The 18847-nt window shown below is 34.8% G+C and overlaps 2 protein-coding genes across 2 annotated transcripts; both read right to left on the bottom strand.

Annotated features, from left to right (window-relative positions):
• Positions 1-112: 112 nt before the first annotated feature.
• On the bottom strand, positions 113-8106 carry LOC143463383 (uncharacterized). The gene is made up of 9 exons (XM_076961853.1): positions 7899-8106; positions 7704-7817; positions 7419-7566; positions 6740-6932; positions 2718-2773; positions 961-1005; positions 743-812; positions 500-613; positions 113-147 (listed from the first exon to the last, which is right to left on the bottom strand). The coding sequence occupies exons 1-7, from the start codon at positions 8104-8106 to the stop codon at positions 782-784; spliced, it is 795 nt and encodes a 264-aa protein (XP_076817968.1). The 3' UTR covers positions 113-147; positions 500-613; positions 743-781.
• Positions 8107-9123: 1017 nt separating this feature from the next.
• LOC143463382 (uncharacterized) lies at positions 9124-15369 on the bottom strand. Its single transcript, XM_076961851.1, has 14 exons — positions 14415-15369; positions 14177-14320; positions 13795-13851; positions 12662-13413; positions 12387-12484; positions 12129-12343; positions 11830-11969; positions 11323-11502; positions 10938-11252; positions 10675-10763; positions 10428-10564; positions 9671-9714; positions 9407-9409; positions 9124-9258 (listed from the first exon to the last, which is right to left on the bottom strand). Exons 1-14 carry the CDS (start codon positions 14614-14616, stop codon positions 9124-9126), a joined length of 2511 nt encoding a protein of 836 aa, XP_076817966.1. The 5' UTR covers positions 14617-15369.
• Positions 15370-18847: the final 3478 nt, after the last annotated feature.

Genomic DNA, 18847 nt, shown 5'->3' with positions numbered 1-18847 from the left:
TGAGAGTGTTTTCTGAAAGTTTGTTGAGAGTGGAGACTGTTATCTCACCACTCCTTAAATTATCCAAAAGTATAAATGTGCAAGCGTGCATGTCATCAATAATGTCTTTTTGCTTCGTTTCAAGGAATTTTTTTTGGTCCTTGTGACCTATTACAAATATAAACTAATTGTTAGCAAACTGTTTGTTCCAAATAGATGACCATATGATGTTATTAATGTTACATGTCATACAATATACAATCTGACTGGCTATCTGTGAAGATAATAACCAAATTGTAGATTTAAAATAAATATAGTTTACTAGTACTAAGAGAGAAAAAGCATATAACGAGACAACTGCAATTGGTACTGTGAATGCAATGATGACAGCTATGTTTAATATGAAAGTTCGTTGTATAATACACTTTTATTTTTATTCTTTTTACTTTGATTAACAACTTTTATTTGGAGACTGGAGTTGGCTTTTAGGAAACATTCAACATTCAACATTCAAATGCACCTTTTGAAGTAAGTTTCTCATAAGCATCAGGTTCAAGAAGACTACTTTCATGGTGGACTTTTGACACTTTTCTTGTCTCAAGCTGTTTGGGCAATTGTGGAGGTGGCAACTTACCTAACAAACAAAAAGTAGGTTTCTACTAACTGGTGTAGCCTACTCATATTACAACACAAATCATGAAAAAAATTTAACCAGACATTTTACACAAATACAAGTTGAGTGTGGTCAGGTGCAATCATTTACCTTTTGCAATTACCACATAGCTTGCATGGTTTTTACTACCTATTTCCAAATAATCCTTCTCAGTATGTAGCTGTAAGTATATGAACTTAAAAAATATAATAGCTTGAAGTAGGACAACAATCGTATTAACAGAATAATCCACCATTAGATGTACAAAAAGATAACTAAACAACGTAATTAAGATTTCTTAAGACAAAAAAGTAAAAACGTCATGTCACCTCTTGAATACTATTTGTCTCGGCTTCTGTTGTGTCATTGTCCACCTATGTACAAACAAAAATATGTCATACATTGCCATTTACTCAATATATTAAAACTTGTTATTTAGTCTCTTGCCCAAAAAAGTTTGTTTGCCTATTTCAGAACCTCTAATAGTGTTGGTAATTGGGAAAAACTATTCCACTGGATATTATGTGTCATTAAATAAAATCATAGCACACAAAGAACTGATCCACTCCTATTTTTGAACAACTACATCTTGATAATATTTTTAAAGCAAAAGTTTTTATTTACATTCTCGTATTTGAAGTTTTTAATTCTGAAAGTGTTTGCGTAACACTACAATAACTGCAATTATTGCCATACAATTACCTTAGTTTCTTGAATAGAAACAGCGGCTACTATTTTTTATTTTTGAATGTTTTATGCGGCTTCTATTCGAAGGCGGCTTATATTTTTATTACATGAATTTTTTTGCCTTCTAAGTTTAGGTCTAAGTTCTCTTCTGAGTTTGTCTACCAAAAGTACAGGTAACAAGACAACGGAAACAGTAAGTCAGCTGCAATTTTATTGTCTCTTTTTGTAAAACCGCTAATCTGACAGCTGCTATTATTGTCGCAAAGCAAACAAAACCAAAAGGAAATGGAAGTTCCAGTATTAATAACGACTTGAACAATATCAGTACTATTGATGATGATGAAAATGACCATTGATACAATACGGTAGCTGGAATAAAACATATGTACAATGCTGAAGTTGTTTTTATTGCATGTCGATTGTCGTTAGATATGTTTGCTTTGGTTTCTTTTATCAGTAAAGAAGCGATTTCATCATTGTGTTCTGCGGCTTATATTGTTTATTTTTAATCAAATCATGTGGTTTCTATTTATTCTATTCTATTCAAATTCTATTCTCAATTCTATTTCTATTCAAGGGCGGTTTTTATTCAAGAAAATATGGTAAGTCTTCAACTTAAATGATGATTTGGTTTGGTTTGCATGATTTTCATCATTACACCATCAGTTTAGTTATACTTTCAGCAGGAGATCATCGTCGAAATGTATGCAAATATGTTAAGCAGAACTATGCAACAACTTGATGTTTTTAAGGGAGGTCAAAAGAGCAAACCCATACATAATAGGCTTCAAGTTTCATGGGCATTACGGTAAATTAATGATCATGGGCATCTTCTAAAACACAGGCATAACTATAATCAGTTCTATTGATATTGATATGAAATCTCATAACTTTTATAAACAAAGATAATAAGCAATCGCAGTTGGAAATAGGATCTGCATTGTAACAACAAATGCAATTACTTTTCAAAAAAACGTCAGTCTTAATTTGCTAAAAATAGAACAAGCCTCAAAATACACAGGTTTTTATTGAGCGGAAGCATGAGTTTTGCTCTTTTTTTAATTGAAAAGCGGGAGTGTGGATGCCATTTTTTTTAAAAGAGTGGCTGCCCACTTTGGCAATACGAAAAATGGAATGCCTTTACAAACAATTTGAGTTATTCCGTTGAAAACACAGTGTTTAAATGTAAGTGAGTTTCAGTATGTTAGATGTCAATATAGACAAACTTACATAAAAGTAAAACATGAAAATTTCGTCTAAAACAAAGATATTGCAACAATATATGCTAATTGAATACATAAACAAGGTCAATGGGGAATTCTTTAAATTATAAAATTGATAACACTTAAAGTGTTATTAACACAAAAAATCTAACAACGGAGTGAAGTCAGCAATTTACCTCTCTACTTTTGATTTCTTTTTGTGTTTTTCCGAGCCAGGGTCATCAACTTCCATCTAAACATAGATATGGTGAGTTTTCACAAACTAATATAATTATTGAAAGTAAAAGTTTCGTAAAACAAACATCTTAATTAAAATTACAAATATAGGCTATACAAATATTTATATAGGCTAGGAAGGATATACTTTGAATGATATTTTATTTTTGGGTAATTCAATTGCTACTCTTCTGTGTACAATTTGAAAACCACAGTAACTAGGGCCCGCAAAAGTCAATAAAGTCAAAAATTTTTAAGGACCTCGTCTGACCACGAATCAAAGAATAAAGTTGTTTTCAGCACCTAGGGGATTGTTTCTAAAAAGTTTATAGGTCAAAATAAAGTCAAAATTTACAATAAAGTCAAAATTTTCAATAAAGTCAAAATTTGTCAAAATATGGCTTTTTGCAAAGTTTTTGTGTTTCTTGAGAGTAATTCTTGTAAAAATCCTCGTGGAAGCATTGTAAATCAGGAACTGCGACATAATAAAACCATATTAACCCATAAAAGCAGGAAATAAATCACGATGTCCACTTGGATCAGCAGTAACTTATATTGCAAATTGTCAATTGTTTATTGATTGTTACGTATTTAAATAATTCTTATAAACACTTCCTCTTCATAAACGTGGTATTTTCGAAGATCAACAGTTTGGATTTTAGGAATAGCCTACTGACATTCTGTAATACAAAAATGCCTAAGCAAAATGTAATGAATTTAATGCAACTCCCGGGGGTGATCTAAAGTGCAATTTTTGCGAGGTGAAGGCGAGGTTTAGTGAAGTGCGATAAAAAGTATTTTGTTGAAAGCCACAGGAAAAGTAAACGCCATCCAGCTGGTTTGGAGCAACAACAAGCATTCCCTGTTTAATTTGCTGTTTATTAGAATTTACCATGCGGAGAAAATCGAGGCAAAGTGTCCTTTACACAAGCACAAAATAACACAAGCTACCTAAATCTATTGCCAAAAATCACGACGCACTTTTTATAATCCATAAAACACCTTGACTTTTCGACAAAATGTTATGTTTGGGTCTGAAATCGACAAAATATTATGTTTGGGTATCTGGAGGAAGAACTGTGGCCTCTACAAATAAGCAATTTCGTTAGGTTAAAATAAAGTCAAAATTTGATAAAAATAAAGTCAAAAAATTTTTTTTTAGGTCAAAATAAAAATGGCCCTAACAATAACATATGTTGCTTATAAGGGAAGAACAATTAAGCAAATTTTAGTTTTCGGATCAAACTGACAATTGATGTTTAAGTGGAACTAATAAATTTAGTTTCTGTTGGAAGATCAATATCAGAATTGCAACTCATGTGTGTAACTCCGTGACGCGACACCTTATCGAAAGGCACTTTATCGAACGACACTTAATCGAACGACACTTTATCGAAAGACACTTAATCGAACGACACCTGATCGAAACGACACCTGATCGAAACGACAGTTGATCGAACGACACTTTATCGAACCGAAAGTTGATCAAATGACACTTTATCGAACCGACAGTTAATCAAAACGACAGTTGATCGAACGACACTTTATCGAACCGACAGTTCAAGCAAGATTTTTGCGTGTTTCTCAAACATTGAAACAATGGGTCATCCATGTTTGTTTGATAAAGTTGGATTTTGTAATTTTTGAGATATTGTGATATTTATATAATTTTTCTCTCTCTCCGCATTGAAACGTATTACTCATTTACGCACCAATAACTTGACTAACTATTCTTTTTCGTTCTCTTTTCACAGCGGGGGCGCGGCGTAACAAGAAGAATTTATAGAAATGTGTCACTTTTAGAAATACCTAATTTACACTAAATTCACTTTCTTTAGTTTTACAATTATGATGTATACAGGAAGCCAGATGATGTTTCTACTAACCTGTAATAATCTCATCAGTCTACCACGCATAGGTTTCTAGTAATTAACGATTGCAAATGTGTGTGCGGGGTTGGCCACACTTAGTTTTTTTAGTAAACTCGCGAGCCTGGTTAGGATAGGGTTAAAAGATCCACAATTTATTGAAACAACTGACGATATGCACTGTTAAAAGAACGACAACTGACGAAGTGCACATTTCAATCGCATTCATTTAATTACAAGTTGTGTGCAATTGCTCGAAGATAACTTTTTATGTCCATATTTGTTGAGTCATAATTTTCAACTATGCTCTTCAGCCGTTGGTTGACAGCGTCGTAGCGCTTCTTCCGAGGTGGGCCATCGATTCCAGCACTCAATTGCTCAATTAACATTTTGTTGGAACCTTGTTCCCGCTTAATTTTTTTGACGAGTCTTCGAAGCGTCGGATGGGATAATGAGACACGCTTGCTGAACGCATTGTGCCATCCTTCAATGCTATTATTCGTTCTTGGAAGGTCATCTTGAACCCGGTGGAAAACACTCCAACACCGGATAGGAAATAGAGGTTGACGACGATTCCTGCGACACAATCGTCCAATCCAAGTAGTTTCAAAATAGTCAATGTATTCAGACAAGTGCTGCTCATCGTCGTCACTGAACGTGGCCAGGAAGTCCTCGAACCGTTGTACAACGTCGTCGGGCGGAACGAATGCCAGTGCCTTGAAGCATTTTATGCGAAGGGCGTGCTCTGCATCTTCATTGAACCACCGCTGCAGAGAAAGAGCCTGAATTTTCCGGAAGCTACATTGGCCAAAATGGAAAAGGCAGCCGAGAATTTCTGCCCGAGGGAAGCTGGAAGAAAGAGCATTATATGCTGCCATTTCAAAGTCTATTGTTACGTCTAGAGTCAAAGTCTAAAGTCTATTTTGCCTTCAATTCCTTACTCTTTGTATCTATAATGACTAGTCTAGTCTACTGTACAGAAAATCTCGTACTTAGTAATTCTCGTGCGTATTTTTGTGATATCTTATTAATATGTGGGCGGGCCGGCCGCCATGCGAAATCGAACACTTTATGATACAAATATAAAATATAGATCGTCAACTTTATGATATATACATCACAATCATTAATGCACACCATTACAAAGACCGCACATCACAATGGCCCATTGTTTCAATGTTTGAGAAACACGCAAAAATCTTGCTTGAACTGTCGGTTCGATAAAGTGTCGTTCGATCAACTGTCGTTTTGATTAACTGTCGGTTCGATAAAGTGTCGTTCGATCAGCTGTCGTTTCGATAAAGTGTCGTTCGATCAACTGTCGGCTCGATTAACTGTCGTTCGATAAAGTGTCTTTCGATCAGTTGTCGTTTCGATCAGGTGTCGTTCGATAAAGTGTCTTTCGATAAAGTGTCTTTCGATAAGGTGTCGTAGTACCGTGTAACTCAAATGTGCAATTAGGCTTTGAAGAAGTATTTTATGAAAATTTTTTAATCAAATGTTATAATTGTACTAGCTTTTAAGTCTACAAATAGTTCATGGGAATTTTCATTCTTGATTTAGAAAAGTAGCACTGCTACCAAAACTGTTTTTAAAAACGTAGCCACTGCCAAATTCTACTAGTTATTACTATCTTCTCTATGTGGATAATGCGTTTACCTGATTCTCACACCTTGTTGTTTACATATTGAGCTTTGAGCATTTACTACTTCATACTCTGAGAAAGTACCAATGGAAGATCCGAAACATTACGTATTAAATAAAATATGAAGCTCTCTGCACTTGTTCTTATTGTTGCAACAATTTGGTATAACAACGCAATTTTAACTATCCCCAACTTAATAATATTTGCAACACGCCAAATTTCATGACAAAATCCTACTTTTTGACAAGTTAGACTTATATTAAATAGTAAATTAAACGGGGATTCTGAAAAATAAATATATTTTTGGGACTCATGGGAAACCAATTCTTGGTATCATTTATATCAAAATTCAATAACCTTCACAAAGAAATACAACATCTACGATTTTAAAATATCAATTTTAGGTTGAATATTACTTTAACTTAGCTTAATATGTAGATTTAAATTATTACTGAAGCCATTTGCGTACCCTTGGTTGCTTAGATATTGGAGGTGATTTATCTGAAACATATTCACGTTTTATAGCTTGTTGTTTAAAAGTAGGTTGATCTTGGTTCTTAACAACAGCTAAAAGAGCTTGAAGAAGTTGCTTCCTTTCATCTTCCTTTAATGATAATGATTTATGCACACAACAAAGAAGCCAGTCAGGCTGACTGAAATGTCTAAAGCATATAAATGAATGGATTTAAAATGATTTCAACATTATTACAGACACAAATACCAGTTGTACATGAAATTAAAATTCAGTTAAAAGTTTCTTTGTTGAATTGTGTAATAAACTGTACTGTATTGCATGCAGCTCAATCATTTTAACTGATTTCAATAACAAAAGGTGCTCAGCTGGTGGATTAATTCTTTTATGAATTAACGTTTGGGCAGATTACAAAAAAGAGAATAAGAAATATTTTTTGAACCTTTTGTTATTGAAATTATGCCTATTGGCAAACACAGTATTCTAACTAATTGTTTATTGAATGCACATGTTTATTTTAGTGCATATTTTATGAACAACAACTACAAACAACATTGAGTTTATAGCTCATTTAAATGACACTTATGTCTCATACAACTCTATTTATATACATGCATACATCTGAATAAAAACAATTGCATACTATATATACACCCTAGGCTCCACAACTACTCACATATCATCTGATAATTTTCGATCAACAAAAATGTGGTTGACCAACTGACATTTATCTTTTAAAGAATTCCAGTTGTTGACAAACCAAGTCAGGAGATGAGTTGGTGATTGGAAAAAAGCCATAACAATCTTATGAATCGATGAAGGTTCTATAACAAACAAACATACATCGAAAAAGACAATCACTGTCAGTTAATTCGTATTTACCATAAAACATGTTTCAGCAGACTCCAAAGATTAAGAATAAAAAATAATCAAAAAAATTATGACATGTGTTAAATCATACCAATTTTAGCAATAGAATTCAAAAACGATTCAGTCCATTTTTCTTTTGCATTATATTTCAAATAGTCAACCAATTTAGTAATATCATCAGATTTTTTGAATTTTTTGAAGTGACCTATGTAAAATTGTATAGTTGAAAAACAAATGGCTAGTTTAACACAATAAAGTGAAGCATATATACAAAAAAATTAAATGCCTTTGGATATTTGTTGGTCATTTTTCAAGTACTCAGCTACTTGATAAACTTCACTGTAACACAAAGTATCTGTTAACATTGGAATGAGTGGAGTGAGTTTCTGTTCAATTTCTTTGGCACATTGACGTGGATGAGTATTTTGTATTTTTTCAGAGCTTGGGGAAGTTTTGACTGTTTCATCGTCTGTTTTTCTTATTTCATCTTTCATTGATTTTATCAAGGTCGAGAATTACTAAGTACGAGATTGTCTGTACAGTAGACTAGACTAGTCATTATAGATACAAAGAGTAAGGAATTGAAGGCAAAATTTAATAGCAAGGGGCATGTCGCTGTCTGACTTTTGCACACAACTTGTAATTAAATGAATGCGATTGAAATGTGCACTTCGTCAGTTGTCGTGCTTTTAACAGTACATATTGTCAGTTCTTTTAATAAATTGTCGTTCTTTTAACAGTGCATATCGTCAGTTGTTTCGATAAATTGTGGATCTTTTAACCCTATGCTAACCAGGCTCGCGAGTTTACTAAAAAAACTAGGTGTGGCCAACCCTGCACACAGATTTGCAATCGTTAATTACCAGAAACCTATGCGTGGTAGACTGATGAGATTATTACAGGTTAGTAGAAACATCATCTGGCTTCCTGTATACATCATAATTGTAAAACTAAAGAAAGTGAATTTAGTGTAAATTAGGTATTTATAAAAGTGATACATTTCTATAAATTCTTCTTGTTACGCCGCGCCCCCGCTGTGAAAAGAGAACGAAAAAGAATAGTTAGTCAAGTTATTGGTGCGTAAATGAGCAAAATTATATAAATATCACAATATCTTAAAAATTACAAAATCCAACTTTATCAAACAAACATGGACAGATAGCTGAACATTTTTTATAAAAAGTCACCAAATTTTAATTTTCTACTGCAAACAATGCAACGTAACGCCACGTTTTGCTATGACTGTGTGCGGGAGAAGCAACAGTCGATTCGATCAACTGTCGCTTTGATCAACTGTCGGTTCGATAAAGTGTCGTTCGATCAACTGTCGTTTCGATCAGGTGTCGTATCGATCAGGTGTTGTTCGATTAAGTGTCTTTCGATAAACTGTCGTTCGATGAAGTGTCGTTCGATAAAGTGTCTTTCGATCAGGTGTCGCGTCACGAATTAGGACAGCACCACAAACAAGTTACTTCCAAGGAGCCATCATAAACTCACGGTTCCTTGTGACTTCAGAAGTGTAAATCGGCTACACCGACAGTGGTTGCAACTAGCCAGCAACAAATGCATGTGCTCAATTTTTGTATCTTTGTGGTACAAAATGGTATACTAAAGGTGTCAAAATGTCCAAAATATGAAACTCTACCCTAAAAATAAAACGAATTTAAGGACCCAAGTGAAAATAAAGACATTTCTTAGAAAAAAGGACAAAAATATTATCTAAGACACGGACCTTCAAAATAAGGACAAATCTTAGAAATAAGGATGGTATGGCAACCCTGATTATAAACCAACAATCTAAAGAAAAAAATTTCTCAATCTGGCAACATAAAACATGCAGTAATTGTCCATAAAACTGGAAATTATGTACAACTTAAGTGACTTTGTTTAAAAAAGAGGTAACTGAATGTGTATCTTAACTTTCCTTAATCATTTATAACAAAACCAACGGAGGATTTCCTTTTCAGCATTTATATAAATAGCAAAGTTTTCTAAAACATTTTCCACTGCTATACATTGATACCTTTCTCTCAGCAGCACCTAGGTCCTAGATATTACCTGATTTTTTAAGTACAAGCACAACAAGAATCGATGCAAACAAACTAAACAAAAAATTAACTCTGTCTTGTCAAAACATGAGTCAACCAGTTAATAAAATTTATGATGCTATAAATTAATCAAATAATTTATCAATTCTCAATGCTTGCATTACCAAAATCTTGTAATATTAGGAAAGTTTTATTTGCTTACTATGTGCACTGGCAGCTTTACTAGCTTATACTGCTATACACTTTTTACACTTGGAGATAAATGGCCTAAAAATAAACTTAACTAAATACTTGTTGCGGTATAGCAGTATAGCTTATATTCATTTTTCTTTTTTTGCTGCTTATAGGCCTGTCATAAAAATATGGTATTCTAAGTCGCATTATTTGGTAAGAGCATAATGCAATAGTTTTTGTATATCAGAAAAAGCAAGTTTGTATCGCAAGTCAGTTTTTTTTCAATGACGTTTTTTAAGCATTATTTAATATCTGCGTAGCCAAATGTCCAGCAATAGGGGAAGTGATCCATTTATGACCTGCAAGCCAGGCTTCTAATTCAGAAGCCTGGGTCGGGATTACAGAGGTCATGGGTTCTGTAGATTGAAGCCTGGCTCGAGATTACAGAGGTCATGGGTTCTGTAGATTGAAGCTACAAAGGTCATGGGTTCTGTAGATTGAAGCCTGGGTCGGGATTACAGAGGTCATGGCTCGTATAAAATGAAGCCTGGGTCGGGATTACAGAGGTCATGGGTTCTGTAGATTGAAGCTACAGGTGAAGCTTGAAGCTATTGAAGCTATTGAAGGTGTGATAATATTACAAACATTGAAATTTGTTTGTGAAAGCACAAAGGTCCTTATTGACTCACTGTTGGGTACATTAAAATCCCATATGTCCACGGTATACCACCTGTGTATTTGTTAATAGTAATAAAACTTTTTTGTCAATCATTGGACAAATTTCATGTACCATTCCATGACAGAATTCAAGCCAATGTTTTAATCACAGCTTCAGCTTACGTTAAATTAGTTGTAATGGTTGGAGCGATGGTCTTTTCCCTCCCAAGTGGATCATAAATAAACACTTCAGCGTTAGTAACATCAATTGCCTTCAAATAATGTAATGGTTAGGCAGATAGCTAGTGTTACAAATAATCTCAATACATTGAATTTGAATCTCACCAAAAACACCCAGTGTGCTCCAGTGTTTATGATGATATCATATCATAATATCATAAACAACATGTCAAAGTAAAAAGGAGCAAATTATGGCTTGAACATACCCAGTCGTTATTTCTGCTGGTAAATCTTCCTTTGTGAAACCATAAAGTAAAGTAAATACTGGTATTGATTTCTTTCAGATTCGAGCAATTCTTCAAGTTTCGGAAACTTTCTTCGGGTGATTTCTTCTTCGCTCTTGCATGGAAACGGTCTGATAGGCTGTAAAACTTTGAGCCGTTATTATTAGACAATTCCACACTGGCAAGTGGCAAGGTGCCTTCTTTTTGTAACTTCAGGTTTTCTGAGGTCCATTCGTACAGCATGCCTTTGTATGGCCGAAACATCCCAGGTTGGCGGTTTTCCCCATGATGAGCAACCTTCAGCAAAGGATAAAATTTTTTAAAAAGTATGGAAAAGATTAAAAGATAAAAAGAAAATGTATATTGCCTGGGAGGAGATGTCAGAAATGAAAACAACTGGCTGTCTTTTCAAAGAGAGCAAACCATCGATGTAATCACGTGCACTTTCCTGACGTGCGATGTACTTAAAATAAACACATATCCCATGTGGACAGCGAAAATGAACAATTCCACCTGGTAATGAAATGCAGAAGACATACTTTTTGGATTAGTGCTCTAAAGAAAACCAACATGTCAGTAACTTGCTATGTTGTATCTGACTTCATTTCACTTGAATGAAACATTCAGAAAAAATTGATTCAACTTAAACTGCCTTTGAAATTGACGAAGTTAGGTATTAAATTATATAATTGTTATAATCCTGTAATAAAAGAACAATATGGTAAATGTTGACTAATCAACATCTGCAAAGGACCATTAAAAAGCCGGTAACTGCTATATTACGTAAACTTGGCATAATGGCAATTAAAACGAAGCCAAATTATGTGAATTCTATTGTAACTATACAAAATGCTTGCAATATCATAATGCTAACTTCAATTCCTCTAATTAAGTATGAACATAGCTTGACTGTCAGCAAGAAGGTGTTGTCAAAATTGTGAAAGCCACTTTGATAATTTTGGAATCGAATTAATCCTTGACAGGACATACACTTCTTTGTCACCAACATAATATCTACAAATTTTAAATTTTATTTTTACAAATTTTATTTACACATAACACTTGTGTCAACAAGTCAACCAAATTGAAAGGAAATGACATTACAAAAAAAATAACAAAAAGCTAAGCAAAACCATATTACTGCATGCTGTTGCTCTAAAAAAAAGCTCGTACCGTGCCATAGCCTTCCCATTCCATACACGGTAACCTTTTTTGATTTTTCAGTAAATGCAACACCCTTGCAAATGGGACAGTTTTTTTCACTGGGCATTAGGAGCTTTGGTGGAGCAGCATCATCAAGGATATAGTGAGGTAAATTTGTTGGTATGCGTTTTTCTTCCAGAAAGTAAGCCATCATGGCTACATCAAAAGGTAACAGAGTATTGCGTCTTTGGAAAGCAAAACAAAGTATTACAAGTATATAAGAAACACTGAACAGTACCATGTTGCTCGACAAGGGACTTGATCAAAGTTACCATTTGCAGATTTGATTTGTATTCACACAAACATGTAACTATATTACCCATATTCTAATTTATCCAAATCTTTTTCAATTTGTCACATCCCTCGAAAGTATATACTCATGAAAATGAGTATCCAGTAATTATTAAGCATCATATTAAGGTTTTATAAAAGAAAAAAGAGAAAACAAAGACAGGATAAAATAATATAAAAAGAAAATAACAAGTGAAATTAAAGTAATATTAAAAATAGCTTTTGATCTTCAAGCAGCATTCATAATACCTCACTGGCTCACTTGCCTCCAACCATTCCCGTTGATACTGACACATATACCATTTTGCTATGTTTTGGTGAACACAGAACACATTATCACCTTTTGCTATCGGGCACTGACAAAAAAACTGGCTTTTGTCATAATCAAATGTTACTCTCACTCTGCACAGTGGTGAAAAGTAACTTTCTTCTTCACATAACACTGAGAAATATTTCATTCTACCGCTATAGCCTAGTGATTCAAAATCCACATAAACCAGTAAAGGGACATGTGCCTGTAAGCTGGCTTCCTGAAGCTGCAGGCATTTCTGACAGGAATTATCCGATATTGAATTCAATCTTCTCAACTCATTAAGATAAAATTGTTGTAAAAAGACTGTTTCAGCAATCTGGGAATATTGAACTGCCAATAAATGTTGACATTCATAGCCCGGATTCATGATTGATAAATGTTTTATGAGATACATACACTCTTCACTAGTGCAAACAGATGCGCTCTGCAAAACATTCTTCTTAACATGTATTGGAGCCAAAGGTCCCTTGCTAGATATTGCAACCATAAATATTCCATTAACAGCATCAATTGTCACACATGGCAGTATACTTTGAAGAACATCATGTTTCTTTTCCCCATGTCTACGTAAGGCTATCGTGCTTGAAAAACATTGGCTGCAAATTTTACACATAAAACCTTTTCTGTGAACTTCCTGGTTACAAATTCTATCTGTAAAAAGACACCAGGCTCATTAATATTTAAGTCTTTGTACAGAAAAAATATAACGTCTTTTCAATTGTGTATAAGTTTTGTGCAGTGTTTGGTGAAATGAATTTTCTCTGTCTCTCTATACACTTGTGTGAGAATTTAATTCATGTTATAACATACTGTATTTGAGGATGTTGATAATTTCAGTATGCATGCATTCTGCATAATTTACTGGCTTTGCAGTGTTTCACAACTAATGCTAAATATTTATCAGATGACGTTGAACAGAAAATAGCTACCCACCCTTGCCCCAGCTATTACTATAATCTATCTATTCAGCAGTTACAAAACTGAAAAGTTATGTTTATACTACAACATAATTAGCCAAAAACATTTATGTACCTGTTGATGTAGATGGCAGTTGTTTGTCGCTGGACGACTTTATTGATCCACATTCCCCTGGTATAAAAATAGCTCTTACAGCATGACCACATAAAAACTATCAGTACTGACCAGGCAGCTATATATACTGCACAAGGTATAAGTGCAGTAAAATAGGAAAATATCAGCATTGGTTATATTGACATTTTAGAATCATTTCCAGAGTCCGAGTTACAGTACATCCATTAAAACTGAGCAGTATTTGGTAGACCAGATAATGAAATTTAAAAATGACTAAATGCAAAAAGCTATCAGGCCATAATTAGTATTCATAAATCTTCATAAACAAAAATATGTTTATACAAAGACTAGATACTAAGTGAGTGCAAAGCAATTAACTTACCATTTTTTGTAACGAGGTGGTGTTTTAGAGGTCTACTCCGACCAAAGACATGAGTACAAAAGGGGCAATGAAAATGACTCCGTCGAGCCTCAGTTTCACTTTTTCTGTCTAGACATTCTTGCTTGCGGCAAGGAAGAGAAAAACCTTAACAAATACAAACATATAATTTTATAATCTAACAATTCCCAACTTAACATTATCAACACAGTTTGAAATTTAGTAATACTTGAACACTTACCCTTTCTACCTTTTACTTCAAATTCCACCGCGAATTTGAAATGCTTTTTTAGAAAATGATTCGAAATGTTCTCATTGGAAGAATGAAAATTTTCATATATTTCTGGATTGCATAAAAAACAACCATGTGAGCTTTCAATTTTTTCAAAAATCTCTTCTTTCTTGCCCCAAAACACTGAAGAGAAATTCTCTTTTAACTCCATCTATTTAAAATCGGATTGTTTAATAGTTTTGAATTTTATGATAAATATTTGTTTATTTTAAAATTTTGATCAGTATATAAAAAGCATTCATCATTCTTACAAGAAAGGCTGATTCAGTAAATCAGTCATTTTTTCAGTATGGCCTATAACTACTAATAAACCAGCTACAACCCAAATAGTACCCGGCTACCAGGTTACGGTAGTCAATGAAAACATTTCAAAACATTATGTCAGTATGTGACTTTTGACCACATACCAGTATGTACTGGTAGACTACTATAAGCTACAACCTATAATATTCCTTTTTACGATTGCTTAATAATAAATTTAACCTGATACAGGCCTAGCCTAACTTTCAATGCAGTCAAAACACATGACTTAAAATAATTCAATAGGCCTACACACTGACACAGTAATTTCTTTAACATTAATCATCGTCCGCATTCTGCTAGCCTAGTTCTAAAAAAAGCAAAAGAGCTCGACTGGGCTAACCTTCCTGCCTTCTGATTCAACCTATTTACCCTTTTCTGATATCGACCCAGGCTTCAATCTACAGAACCCATGACCTCTGTAATCTCGACCCAGGCTTCAATCTACAGAACCCATGACCTCTGTAATCCCGACCCAGGCTTCAATCTACAGAACCCATGACTTCTGTAGCTTCAATCTACAGAACCCATGACCTCTGTAATCCCGACCCAGGCTTCAATCTACAGAACCCATGACTTCTGTAGCTTCAATCTACAGAACCCATGACCTCTGTAATCCCGACCCAGGCTTCAATCTACAGAACCCATGACCTCTGTAATCCCGAACCAGGCTTCATTTTATACGAGCCATGACCTCTGTAATCCCGACCCAGGCTTCAATCTACAGAACCCATGACCTCTGTAGCTTCAATCTACAGAACCCATGACCTCTGTAATCTCGAGCCAGGCTTCAATCTACAGAACACATGACCTCTGTAATCTCGAGCCAGGCTTCTGAATTAGAAGCCTGGCTTGCAGGTCATAAATGGATCACTTCCCCGCCTCATGTCCAGAGAGATCACAGTAAGCTTCAAGCCTCCATGCTAATTTATTTTTCGCTATTGACTGCCGGGAGTGCAAGATTGGTGCTAACCTTGTTATAGCAAAACTAACATAACTGCAACTAAAATTTTTGTATAAGTTGCTGGACAAAACAAAAAAAAGAAGCATTCAGTGCTAACACTTGCCACAGCTAATGTATCATACGCATGAACACTATGAAAGCGGAAGCTTTTGCCAAGATTGCCAAAACAACAAGCGTCATAGTTGGGTAAACAAGAAAATAGGAAACGAATTTCGCCAAACGGGGTTTCCCTAACTAAATACGAACAGTTTAGATTACCCGGTACTATGACACCTTATCGAAAGACACTTTATCGAACGACACTTTATCGAATCGACAGTTCAAGCAAGATTTTTGCGTGTTTCTCAAACATTGAAACAATAAGCCATTGTGATGTGCAGTCTTTGTAATGGTGTGCATTAATGAATTGTAATGTATATATCATAAAGTCGACAATCTATATTTTATATCTATATTTTATATTTGTATCATAAAGTGTTCGATTTCGCATGGCGGCCGGCCCGCCCACATATTAATAAGATATCACAAGAACACGCACGAGAATTACTAAGTACGAGATTGTCTGTACAGTAGACTAGACTAGTCATTATAGATACAAAGAGTAAGGAATTGAAGGCAAAATTTAATAGCAAGGGGCATGTCGCTGTCTGACTTTTGCACACAACTTGTAATTAAATGAATGCGATTGAAATGTGCACTTCGTCAGTTGTCGTGCTTTTAACAGTACATATTGTCAGTTCTTTTAATAAATTGTCGTTCTTTTAACAGTGCATATCGTCAGTTGTTTCGATAAATTGTGGATCTTTTAACCCTATGCTAACCAGGCTCGCGAGTTTACTAAAAAAACTAGGTGTGGCCAACCCTGCACACAGATTTGCAATCGTTAATTACCAGAAACCTATGCGTCGTAGACTGATGAGATTATTACAGGTTAGTAGAAACATCATCTGGCTTCCTGTATACATCATAATTGTAAAACTAAAGGAAGTGAATTTAGTGTAAATTAGGTATTTATAAAAGTGATACATTTCTATAAATTCTTCTTGTTACGCCGCGCCCCCGCTGTGAAAAGAGAACGAAAAAGAATAGTTAGTCAAGTTATTGGTGCGTAAATGAGCAAAATTATATAAATATCACAATATCTTAAAAATTACAAAATCCAACTTTATCAAACAAACATGGACAGATAGCTGAACATTTTTTATAAAAAGTCACCAAATTTTAATTTTCTACTGCAAACAATGCAACGTAACGCCACGTTTTGCTATGACTGTGTGCGGGAGAAGCAACAGTCGATTCGATCAACTGTCGCTTTGATCAGCTGTCGGTTCGATAAAGTGTCGTTTGATCAACTGTCGGTTCGATAAAGTGTCGTTCGATCAACTGTCGTTTCGATCAGGTGTCGTTTCGATCAGGTGTCGTTCGATTAAGTGTCTTTCGATAAACTGTCGTTCGATGAAGTGTCGTTCGATAAAGTGTCTTTCGATCAGGTGTCGCGTCACGAGATTACCCAGTACTGGTCATTTTATTTAATGATGACTCACCCGCTTCGTCAAGGATTAGCCCATAGGAAAGGGAAAAAGGAATGCACGGATTACCCATTCGTATGGGCTAAAAAGAATATTTCCATCTCTTAAAGTAATTGTTGTAAGGTTAATCGTGTTCGAATGAGGTAATCCATTTGGTCACGTCACATTGCTGGTAGCTGTGTAGAAAACAGACAGAATACGTGAATTTACAGTGACTTCATTGCATCTACAGTGTAATAATTAGTGGCATCCCGCATATAAGCTAGGGTGCTTTGTTTACATAGGCCTAAAAAAATTGGCGGTAGTTGAAATACAGGACCCTGTATTGGCCTATAGCCTACATAATGTCCTTTGTAATTCGACCTATCGCTCGGTTGGATTATTCATTCCAACACGATTAGCCTTACAACAATTATTTTAAGAGATGGAAATATTCTTTTTAGCCCATACGAATGGGTAATCCGTGCATTCCTTTTTCCCTTTCCTATGGGTTAATCCTTGACGAAGCGGGTGACCAGACAATTAAAAAACGACGATACTAACACAAAGTTTTCCGATTACAGGGTTAGAGGATTGGAAATTTTGAAGGTCAGAACGTCAAAAAGTTGAAATACTGGAGGGGTGGAGAGTTAGAGAGTTACAGTTGTCGGGTTTCGATTTTCTGGTTTTGAGTTTAAACTTGTTGGCCTAGCCCAATAGATTCAAAATTCTTCAAAAATACTTATTTTCTCTTGATCCCCTAAAAGACTTTACCATAAATAAAGCAAGGGTGGATAGCCCGTCCATTATGTTTTTGACGGTTTTGCAAACAATGATTTTTCCAAGTTAAAACCACTTAAAAATTTATGCTTGTACCAACACGAATTGTATCTCCGCGAAACTTCGTAATTTCGCATTTTCTTACAATCCGTAAATTAATGTTGTCCTTTGCAGATTAGTGAGAACGAGAAGTCGCGATCGCTCAGCATTCAGCAAGTCAGTTAAATTTGCGTAATTAAATTACTCCTGATTAGAGGCTCATAGAGTTCAGTAGTTCAATATATCTTGACATAGGTATTCTGGATCACAATCGAAAATATATTTATTTTTACATAGGCGTAGTTGCAAACTTGCAATGTGTTTTAGGTTTATTTTATTTTTCGCTTTTAATGTGAGCAACGATAAATTGTGGTGATGCAGGTGCTCGCAACTTGCAAATTTATGAGTAGCAGAGGTGGGCAGTCGGTACCTTGTAATTATCGTTGGTAACCGTACAGTACCGGTACTTGGCAAAACATGGACCGATGGTTCCAGTATTACAGCTACTATTTCAAAAAAGTAGGCTAGGCTGTAGGCCTAGTTCGGTACTTTCCTGTTACTCGATTCCGGTACGTTTCACTCAGCGGATCATGTTACAAGTGCAATTTTTGCTGATATTATGACTTCACGTCACTTAAGGGCAAAAAATATGTGAATTCATCACTCTTTGCTACCGGTACTTTATTGGACATTTACATTTTAAAAAGAACAAAAAGCGCTAAAATTGGCATTAAGGTTTAATTAAAATGAAGTTTTGAAAAAGCATTTCTTAAAACCGTGACGTCACGTAA

This window comes from Clavelina lepadiformis, chromosome 6, assembly GCF_947623445.1.
Source record: "Clavelina lepadiformis chromosome 6, kaClaLepa1.1, whole genome shotgun sequence".
NCBI lineage: Eukaryota > Metazoa > Chordata > Ascidiacea > Aplousobranchia > Clavelinidae > Clavelina > Clavelina lepadiformis.
The sequence above is the reverse complement of the archived record's forward strand: the minus strand, read 5'-3'. Positions and strand labels throughout refer to the sequence as shown.

Coding starts and splice junctions, on each gene's coding strand:
- LOC143463383 (XM_076961853.1), bottom strand. CDS start 8,106: ATGAAAGATGAAATAAGAAAAACAGACGATGAAACAGTCAAAACTTCC. Junction 1,006..2,717: donor AAGAAATCAAAAGTAGAGAG/GTAAATTGCTGA, acceptor GTTTGTACATAG/GTGGACAATGACACAACAGA. Junction 813..960: donor AGACAAATAGTATTCAAGAG/GTGACATGACGT, acceptor ATATACTTACAG/CTACATACTGAGAAGGATTA.
- LOC143463382 (XM_076961851.1), bottom strand. CDS start 14,616: ATGGAGTTAAAAGAGAATTTCTCTTCAGTGTTTTGGGGCAAGAAAGAA. Junction 13,852..14,176: donor CCACCTCGTTACAAAAAATG/GTAAGTTAATTG, acceptor TTTTTATACCAG/GGGAATGTGGATCAATAAAG. Junction 11,503..11,829: donor ACTTAATTAGAGGAATTGAA/GTTAGCATTATG, acceptor TTAGAGCACTAA/TCCAAAAAGTATGTCTTCTG.